Raw genomic sequence first — 10,570 nt, 5'->3', positions numbered from 1 at the left:
GGGATACCTAGTCATTTTTTTGCGTCATCATTGCATGCGATCATCATTCTCAAAGCCACTGTTTACTTCTAAGATCACTTTAGCACCGCCCTAAAAACCCGATTCAAATTCGACACAAACCTTCAAATAGGTATGTAATGACACATTATATAAACTCTTTATTGTGTTTTATTTTCATTTTAGAGGTGATAAGGTGATAAGTTGGACAGATCGAGTGAAGAAAAAAAAAATTCCCGTCACAATATCTCTCCTTCTCACTCTCACGCATTAGTTTCGCTTCCCCACCCGCCATTTTTAATAAGACCCGACGGGGCTCATTGCCTGCTTGAATTATGCAGAAACGGGCAGCATTTAGGTCATGTAATTGATTCTGTTGGAAAGGGGAGAAATTGTGCTTTACAATGGTATGGACATTACAGTTGATCTGGAAGTATTACGTTTTTGGGGCGCTAAAATAAGGGCAATTGTACGGACCAAGGCGATGTACGAGTTTACGTGAGTTTACGTTACGTGGTAGTTACGGGAGCAAAACAGCGGAGAAGTTTAGCCTTGTTAATAATTACCAGTTGCGGTAATTGACCCACTGTACTGTTTACTTTGTGCATCTAAGTCATATAACTTAATCTACCTTTAAAACATCTGATTAGATGTGTTGTGTTATATCATAGAGTGAACTGGAAGATACATCAACAATGCAAAACCGGCATTAATTTGTGTGGATACAAACACTTCCATGGAAGCACATTTTGTACTCATTAGCATTCAAGTGCCCTCCGACTAAGCCGACTAATTTACCTTGTCTTAGAATCAATTGTAAACGGTGTCAGAGAATCTGCATAATTGTCTGAAACACAATGTTCTTGACATCCTTGACTTTTACTTAGTCTATTGTTAAGATGTTAACATTGAGGGACAAAAAGCTATTAGTAGTTCTGTGAAAAATGAAGCTTTATGCTATTATTAAATAAGTAAGTGGAATAAATATGATAAACCACATATACCCACAGAATTGAATAGTACACAATTTCACAATTATATATACCATAAATGCTCTACAAAGAAAATATGAGTCAATACATTTCCAACTTTTTTCACAGAAATAATGCAGAATGTCACAACAAGCACTGGCTATTAAATGAAATTGTCCAACAGATGTAGAGTGTATAAAGCCCACACTGCCTCCTTGCTGTGATACAGAATTTGCATCACCTAGCTGTGTATTAGCAGCTCAATGCTCAGACACGCTCCTTCCCCGGGAGCAAAATGCTCTTGCTGGGAGGCACACTGGAGTGGCTGGCATGGGGATTATCAGGAGAGGGGATCCAGAGGCAACCCCACAGCAACCATGATACCTGTAGAGCACTTGTGGCCAGAGCCTTGCTTACAAATGACAGCCTCACAGTGGTGTTTATTCTATTCAAGAAAAAGGGAGCAGCTAATAGACTTCACACCGCTCACTCACTCTCTCTCTCACACACACATATTAAACATAATATCATTAACCTTGTGTGTGTAGTAAAGAATATCTTGGATAATTTATTTTTCCCTCTTCTCGCATTTCGTCTCTAACTGCCTTTGCGCTCCCACGTTGTAGCCCACCTCTCAATTTTCCCTCCCCCAGCGAGTGTCATCGTGACGCACTGAAAGCCACAGAATTGCTCACACTGGCTCCAAAGCTGAGAAGAAGCAGGACTATTTGACACGATGGAGATATGGAAACAGTGTTGGCACTTCTGATCACAGTGTTAAGAGGAGATTTTCACACTTAGGAGAGAGAAATGACTCTCAGGCTCCTCTCTAACCTTGGGAAGGATGTGGTGAATGGATGATCAACACAGGACTTCAGTGGCTTCTCTTTATTCTCCTCAAGTGTCAGGAAAGCTTTAGTGACACTAACAAGCACCAGAAGTCACATACATTTTGCGCTTCACAGCAACTTTTCGTGTTCACAGACTGGGAGAGGAACAGGGAAGCTCTCACATTGACCAATGTCAACTACCGCTATGGGCGACTCTGCCTTAACTGGCCTAGAGGCAGCAGGTGTGGATGCTGTTAACCCTTTAGGGAGCTCCAATGGTAGCTTGTCCACGAGCAGTGCCTGGGGCATCAGTGGCAGCGGTCCGTGGCTGTTGGCGTGCATGTTAACCCTCATCATCCTGATGACGGCTTGTGGGAACACTCTGTTGATCACTCTGGTGTTTGCCCAGCGCTCCTTACGCAACACCTCCAACTGTTTCCTGGTGTCTCTCTTCCTGTCGGACCTGATGGTGGCGCTGGTGGTGATGCCGCCAGCCATGCTCAATGTGCTGTGCGGGGCCTGGGTGTTGTCGCCGGGCTTTTGCCCCGTGTGGCTCTGCTTCGACGTCATGTGCTGCAGTGCCTCCATTCTCAACCTATGTGTGATCAGCCTGGACCGCTACCTGCTCATCATCTCGCCTCTGCGGTACAAGCAGAGGATGACCCTTCCCCGGGCCCTGCTTCTGGTGGGAGGGGCCTGGAGTCTGGCCGCCCTCGCCTCCTTCTTGCCCATCAAGATGAACTGGCACAGCTTGGGTCACCGAAGTGACCATTTCCCAATGCACGGGGCTGGCAGTGCCAACATCAGCACATACCCAGAGCTAAGCTTGCGGTACCCCGCTTCCTACTTCCAACTGTCACCCTCCGATGGCCTGTCCTTCCAGTGTCGTCTGCGGGTCACCCTGCCCTTTGCCCTGGTGGCATCCGTCCTCACCTTCTTCCTGCCATCCAGCGCTATCTGCTTCACCTACTGTCGGATTCTCCTGGTGGCACGGAGACAGGCAAGGCGAGTGGCGGCGCTAAGTCACCCTCCGTACCCGCAACATTCGCCCAGGGGGCCTTCTCAGCCTCCCTCACCAGGTGGGGGCGCCGCGGGACATGCTCACCATGACAGAGAAGACTACAGTCATCAGGAGCGCTCTATGTCACGCCAAGTACCGGTGAGAGGGAGAGGGGAGTTGTAGAGGAAATGAAGGGAGATACATTGAGGCTACATCTCACAGCTGTGTAAACTGTCACTGCATGATCACTGTGTGCCTAGATAGGTTTCCACCATGATGCCTTCTCTGCCTTTCCAATCAGTTGGGTCGTTCCACAAAAAGAGTGCCTTTCGCGTCCCTTTGATATTTTTATAGAAATTGAGCTCCAATATTGAATTGTAAAAGACTGTTATATTAAATGAAGTGCACCTTTAATATCGACCACATGGAGAATTCAATAAATCTGATTTTTAAAATATTATTCATATTCAACATCCATGTCCCTCCATGGACTCTCTGTGACTTCTGGAAGATTTTAACCCACTTAACCCCAAAATGTCTCCAAGTTTTCACCATCATTGTAAAGCCCTAGTTATTTGGTTGCTTTGACAAAGTCATTCATGAAGATTATTATTTATTCATGTGATTAGTGATTATTTTAAGGTCAACCCTGTTACGTGAACTGAACTCTCATTTAATAAGGTGAAACTATTGCTTTTTAAAGAAAAAAATAAACATTGAACATCTTATAATTAAATCATAGTGTAAAAGCAGGTGAGCTAGTTCTACTCTTTTTGGCTGTTTTCTGGTGGAAAACTGACCTGGTAGACCATAACGCGTCAACCGCTAGAAATGTTTTAACAATAAAAAAATAAATAATTGCCACTCCCTGTTTCACACAACAAGGGGATTTATGGTTGATTTAAGATGAAGTCGTCAACTCTTTCAATCAACCCTACTTTATTCGGCACTTAATAGGCACTGACTATAGTAAAAATGTAATTCAACCTCTTAAAATGGGAAAACATGTTTTTTATTAAGTTGAACAGGTGCTCTTAATGATAGGATGTTCAAATTAGGTGAAATTAAACTCCCCCCCCCCCTAAGTTACACTGCTTAAAAGTTACCAAATTGGTGGAACGACCCAGTTGTCATGAAGGAAAACAAATGTGGTGATCTAGCTAGATAATTAGGAAGCGGCCATTGACTTGGGAGATGAATCAAGAAGGTGAGATTAAAGAGCGACTGAACAAATGTCGATTGGCACGTGTTTTTATGTTGCTCATTAGAAAAACGAGATTTCAGTCTTGGAGGTTTCCTGACTGATTCTGCGTTTGGTTAATGATGTTTGTCTTCCATGAGACACTGTAGACGTGGAAGCCTATTTCACTTCCTCAAAATCCCCAGAATGAATCTAAGATAACTCATGAAATCTGTACTAAATGTTGACATTTTTTTGAGGATGATATATTTGCGCAATTTTACATCTAAGGTGTTTGGTGCAGTATTTCTCAAGTAAAAAAATGTGCTATGTGTTGTCGTATGCATACAAAGTCAGAGCTGCTGGGGCAGGTGTCTCACTGTCTATGCTATTGGATAGAGAGCAATCACTGCAGCTGATCACGCTATGTTAGTAGGCAAATGGAAATCGGCAAATCAAAACCCAACCTTCATTTACCCGCTGTGATGCACGGATGTTCCAAACTTCGTTTTAGACTACTTACTTTATGACCAAAATTATCCTATTTACACATGTAGTACATTTTGACACTAGAATAACTGTTTGACTCATATCGTTGCCATATAGGCTGTTTTCAAATGGATTTGTTGCTTTTTAAAGGCAGTTGCTCTTTAAAGGTGGAGTGGGTGGGTTACAGGGCCTTCAGAAAGTATGCATACCCCTTGACTTATTCCACATTTTATTGTGTTACTGCCTGAATTCAACATTTATTTACAAAACTAAAACATGTTTTTTGAAATGTTAGCTAATTTATTGAAAATGAAATACCGTACATATGTATTCATACCCCTGAGTCACTACTTTGTAGAAGTACCTTAGGTGGCGATTACAGCTTTGAGTTGTCTTGGGAATGTATGTATTAGCATTGCACATCTGGATTTGGTGATTTTCTCCCATTCTTCCTTGCAGATTTTCTCAAGCTCTATTAAAATACATGGGGAGTGGCGGTGAACAGCAATCTTCAAGTCTTGCCACAGATTTTCAATGGGATTTAAGTCTGTGCTTTGGCTGGGCCACTCAAGGACTTTCACATTTTTGTTCTGAAGCCATTCCAGCGTTGCTTTGGCTGTAAGCTTGGGGTCATTGTCCTGTTGGAACGTAAATCTTCGCCCACAGTCTAAGGTCGTTTGCACTATGAAGCAGGTACTCATCAAGGATTTGCCTGTATTTGGCTCCATTCATTGTTTCCTCTATCCTTACCAGTCACCCAGTCCCTGCTGCTGAAAAGCATCCCCACATCATGATGCTGCCACCAACATGCTTCCCGGTAGGGAAGGTGTTAGACGGGTGATGAGCTGTGCCTGCTTTTCTCCAGACATAGCGCTTTGCATTCAGGCTAAATAGTTACATTTTTGTCTCATCAGACCACAGAATCTTTTGCCTTATGCTCTGAGTCTTTCACATGCGTTTTTGCAAATTCCAGGCGTGTTGTCATGTGCCTTTTTCTCAGGAGTGGCTTCCGTCTGGCCACTCTCCCATAAAGCCCAGATTGGTGAAGTGCTTTAGAGATTGTTGTCCTTCTGGCAGGTTCTGGGTAGTCCCATATTTTTTCAATTTTCCAATGATGGTGACCACTGTGCCCTTGGTAACTTTCAACACACTAGAAATTGTTTTATATCCTTCCACAGATATATGCCTCATCACAATTATATGTCAGAGATCTACAGACAGTTCCTTGAACTTCATGGTATATTTTCTGATCTGACATACACTGTCAACTGTGGGACCGTATATAGACAGGTGTGTTTCTCTCTAAATCATGTCCAATTGGTCACAGTTGGACTCCAATCAAGTTGTGCTGACATCTCAAGGATGATGAAAGAAATTTGAAGTATCATAGCAAAGGGTTGTGAATACTTATGTAAATTAGATTTCTGTATTTCATTTTCAAATACATTTGCAAAAATGTCTAAAAACATGTTTTTACTTTGTCATTATGGGGTATTGTGTGTACATGGGTGAGAACCCCCCATTTAATACATGTTGAATTCAGGCTGTAACGCAACAAAATGTGGAATAAGTCAAGGGTTATGAATACTTTCTGAAGGCACTGTAGATAAGTGTGTTTGTGTGTGTGAGAGTTGGCCTTGCCACTGCACTCATTGATCTCCCCTCTATTAAAGTGAGGTGGGCAGCTGAGGAATTGACACACTGAATACAACATTTTCTTACATCCACTAAAATAAAATAAACTGAATAGAGTGAAATAAGTGAAAGACAGTTTAAGATGAAAGATGGGAAAGAGCTTGAAATTCAGAAATGAAACATGATTAAAAAACATTTGAAAGAGACAGAGGGAGGAGAGACGATGGCGCCTGTTGAAGGCAAAGTGGTTGCTAGTTAGAATAAATGGCACAGACCTTGCATTGTATTTATGTAGTCAAGGGCCTGCGTCTCCACTCCTGAGATTGAGTGCCAAGGACAATAATTCATAACAATGTTGTTCCACGCAGAGACTTTTCAATGTATTCAGCAACACGTCACATTTCTTTCAATGTGATAATTACATCTTGTTAAATGCAAGCGTTAACTTTTTTCAGACTCCTCGACAATACCAGGCCAAGGATGCAACTAAAGTGTGTCATCTTCTCTTGAAAGCAATATGGTGGAAGCTATAGTTTATCGACTTTCGCCACTCCAATTATTAAACCTAAGTATTTACATGGTAGCTCTTAGGTACAGAGTAAGTAAGTGCACATTGTTACATAATACTTACAGCTATTTATTCCCGTTTGCTGTTTCTACATAATGAACTTTCTATGCATTAGATTTGTACTCACCCTGGAATTATTGTTTTAATTCCATTGAGTTCATTTGAAAATCCTTGAAAATGTGCATGCCGCAAACATGTGTAACAGTTTTAAGAATCATGTAACAGTGTGGACCTGTAGTTACCATGTCAATTTAAATACCTAGGTTTTTGGACACATTGTGATGCAGTCCTTGCCTCTGACTGCCCTGTGTGTCCCTCTATCCTCAGTTGTCAGTGAACAGCGAGCGGCGGCTGGCCCACAGGCAGGGCCGGAGGGCAGTGAAGGCCAGTCTGACCCTGGGAGTCCTGCTGGGCCTCTTCTTCAGCGCCTGGCTGCCCTTCTTCATCACCAACATGGCCCAGGTCAGTGGCTCAGACTAGGTGAGCCTCTGGATTAAAGGGATAGTTCAGTGATTTAAGCAATCTATCCCTTTAATGTCAAGCTTGGAAGAGTATACATGTAATCCTGAAATTCTAGTGAAATCTTAATTTCCAAACTTGCACTTTACATCCAAGTTAATAAATGAAATTGGCTTATAAGATGCGTAATCAAATCTGGCCATTATTTTTTCTTTGATATTGATACAATGATATTGATACAATGATATTGTGCCTTGTTGCTGTAAACTGTTAGATTCAAAGGACTCTCTTAACGTCTTAAATTGAGGGATTTTCAGGAAAAACGATGAGCCAAAACACTATGGGATCAGCTAGCTGCTCTGAGACTAATAGAAATCTTTAAATTCGTTGCTGCTCATCTTCTCAGGGTCGAAACTTGCAAACCACAAGCACACAGTATATTGTCTATCTGTTCTCCTTATGTTCATTGTGTACAGCCTATTCATTGAAATTAATTCCCTGTATTACAGAACCTGGATCACATAAATTCAATGCCTGATGCATCGTCTTATAGCAATTAAGCTCCCCTTTGTCTGTGCTCTAACTCTGAGGTTACCTTATTCCTCTGACTGGGAAAGGTGTCAGCACAGTGTGTAACATAAAAGGATTTAATCTAAATTGGTAATTATTGTTGTCCTGCTTTCAGGCTTTCAATGATCCAGTCATTTCATTTCCCATCTGTGTCCCTCACTTCACTCCTCCAGAATATAGCCAACAGAGGTTTCAGTGTCTGCCTTCCTCCCCCCCTCCCTTCACACTCCATGTGGTATGTGAACACCACCTCCCTTTTTTCACCTTCTCACTCCCTGCCTCCTTCCATCTTGATAAGATAGGACACTTTCCTACAACAGCAGTCTCCTCCCTCTCTCTCTGATATGCCATAGTGAGCCAATTTCTCACCCTTCTATGGGTTATGTCCCTAATTTACATATATATGTTCTACTCAGGCCCAATTACAGTAGCTGTACACTGATGAAAAGAGCATTTGAAATAATATTTTCTGTTTTACCTCTTATTGGCTACATATTTCCATTGGATACATACATGGATACATATAAGTATTGACCCCCCCTTCCTGGATTTCTTCACATTTTGTGTTACAAAGTAACATACTAATATATATTGAATAGATAAGTATTCATCCCCCGAGTCAATACAAAAAAACACCCCTGGCAGCGATTATAGCTGAGTTTTGGGGGGTTAAGTCTCTAAGCTTTGCACACCTGGATTGTGCAATACTTGCCCATTATTCTTTTCAAAGATTGTTCAAGCTCTGTCAAGTTGGTATTTAGTATTTTATTAGGATCCCCATTAGCAGATTGAAAAGCAGCAGCTACTCTTCCTGAGGTCCACACAATACATGAAATAATACAGAACATTAATAGACACGAACAGCTCAAGGACATAACTGCTAAATGGCTGTCTAGCAATGATGAACAACCAAATTCTGGGAAAGTGAAAATACTGTGCATTCGGAAAGTATTCAGACCTGTTCCCTTTTTCCACATTTTGTTACGTTACGGCCTTATTCTAAAATGTATTAAATATATACACACAATACCCCATAATGACAAAGCGACAACATGTTTTTATAAATTTTTGCACATGTATTAAAAATGAAAAACATACTTTACATAAGTATTCAGACACTTCTATGAGACTCGAAATTGAGCTAATGAAAGATTAGTGAAATCTGTGGGTAGCTGGACAGGTAGGATGACTGACAGTGAAGGTGAACAGGTGGTCACGTGTCAGGTGACAGAGGAATGGATGAGACTGAGGCAGGAATTCCTTTAACCATAAAGTGGTATATTTACTGAGTAGTGTGGATTCATGGACGCACAGAACTTCTGGAGCAGACGGAGTTAAGGAAGAGAAAGCAGCGAGATCAGCCGATGGCGTTTTCCTCCTTTTATGGGGATGAGATCTGTCGGTCATTGCCACCTGACCTAATTAAAGTGCCCCTGGCCCAGCTGAGTAAGTGGCCATGAATTAAAGGATTATTCCACCAACTCCATGGGCCTTTTCTACAGCTAAGGTGCATCCCGTTTCCATTGGAGTCCACCTGTGGTCAATTCAATTGATTAAACATGATTTGGAAAGGCACACACCTGTCTATATAAGGTCCCACAGTTGATCGTGCATGACAGAGCAAAAACCAAGCCATGAAATCAAAGGAATTGTCTGTAGAGCTTTGAGACAGGATTGTGTCGAGGCACAGATCTGGGGAAGAGTACCAAAACAATTCTGCAGCATTGAAGGTCCCCAAGAACACAGTGGCCTCCATCATTCTTAAATGGAAGAAGTTTGGAACCACCAAGACTCTTCCTAGAGCTGGCCACCCGGCCAATCTGAGCAATCGAGGGAGAAGGGCCTTTGTCAGGGAGGTGACCAAGAACCCAATGGTCACTCTGACAGAGTTCCAGAGTTCCTCTGTGAAGATGGGAGAAACTTCCAGAAGGACAACCACCTCTGCAGCACTCCACCAATCAGTCTTTTATAGTAGAGTGGCCAGATGGAAGCCACTCCTCAGTAGAAGGCACATAACAGCCTACTTGGAGTTTGCCAAAGGGAACCTAAAGGACTTTCAGACCATGAGAAACAAGATTCTTTGGCCTGAATGCCAAGCGTCACGTCTGGAGGAAACCTGGCACCATCCCTACCGTGAAGCATGGTGGTGGCAGCATCATGCTGTGGGGATGTTTTTCAGCGGCAGGGACTGGGAGACTAGTCAGGATCAAGGGAAAGATGAACGGAGCAAAGTACAGAGAGATCCTTGATGAAAACCTGCTCCAGAACACTCAGGACCTCAGACTGGGGCAAAGGTTCACCTTCCAACAGGACAACAACCCTAAGCACACAGCCAAGACAACACAGGAGTAGCTTCGGGACAAGTCTCAACGTCCTTGAGTGACCCAGCCAGAGCCCGGACTTGAACCCGATCAAACAACTCTGGAGAGACCTCAAAATAGATGTGCAGCAATACTCCCCATCCAACCTGACACAGCTTGAGAGGATCTGCAGAGTAGAATGGGAGAAACTCCCCAAATACAGGTGCCAAGCTTGTAGCATCATATCCAGAAGACTCGAGGCTGTAATCGCTGCCAAAGGTGCTTCAACAAAGTACTGAGTAAAGGGTCTGAATACTTACACTACCGTCAAGTTTCAGAACACATACTCATTCAAGGGTTTTTCTTAATTTTTTACTATTTTCTACATTGTAGAATAATAGTGAAGACATCAAAACAATGAAACAAAATATCATAACCGCCATCGATAAGAGACAATACTGTGCAGCTGTATTCATCAACCTGGCCAAGGCTTTCGACTCTGTCAATCACCACATTCTTATCAGCAGACTCAACAGCCTTGGTTTCTCAAAATGACTGCCTCGCCTGGTTC

General features: G+C 42.5%; 1 protein-coding gene across 1 annotated transcript in view; it reads left to right on the top strand.

The window, feature by feature from the left end:
• Positions 1–1,874: 1,874 nt before the first annotated feature.
• LOC139557355 (5-hydroxytryptamine receptor 6-like) overlaps positions 1,875–10,570 on the top strand; it is a 12,752-nt gene continuing 4,056 nt past the window's right edge. The window contains exons 1-2 of the mRNA XM_071372050.1: positions 1,875–2,957; positions 6,998–7,132. Of these exons, the coding sequence (XP_071228151.1) occupies positions 1,989–2,957; positions 6,998–7,132 (1,104 nt within the window). The 5' untranslated portion in view covers positions 1,875–1,988. The remainder of the gene's footprint in view (positions 2,958–6,997; positions 7,133–10,570) is intronic.

The sequence above is a fragment of the Salvelinus alpinus genome, chromosome 28 (assembly GCF_045679555.1).
Source record: "Salvelinus alpinus chromosome 28, SLU_Salpinus.1, whole genome shotgun sequence".
Classification (NCBI taxonomy): Eukaryota; Metazoa; Chordata; class Actinopteri; order Salmoniformes; family Salmonidae; genus Salvelinus; species Salvelinus alpinus.
The sequence above is the reverse complement of the archived record's forward strand: the minus strand, read 5'-3'. Positions and strand labels throughout refer to the sequence as shown.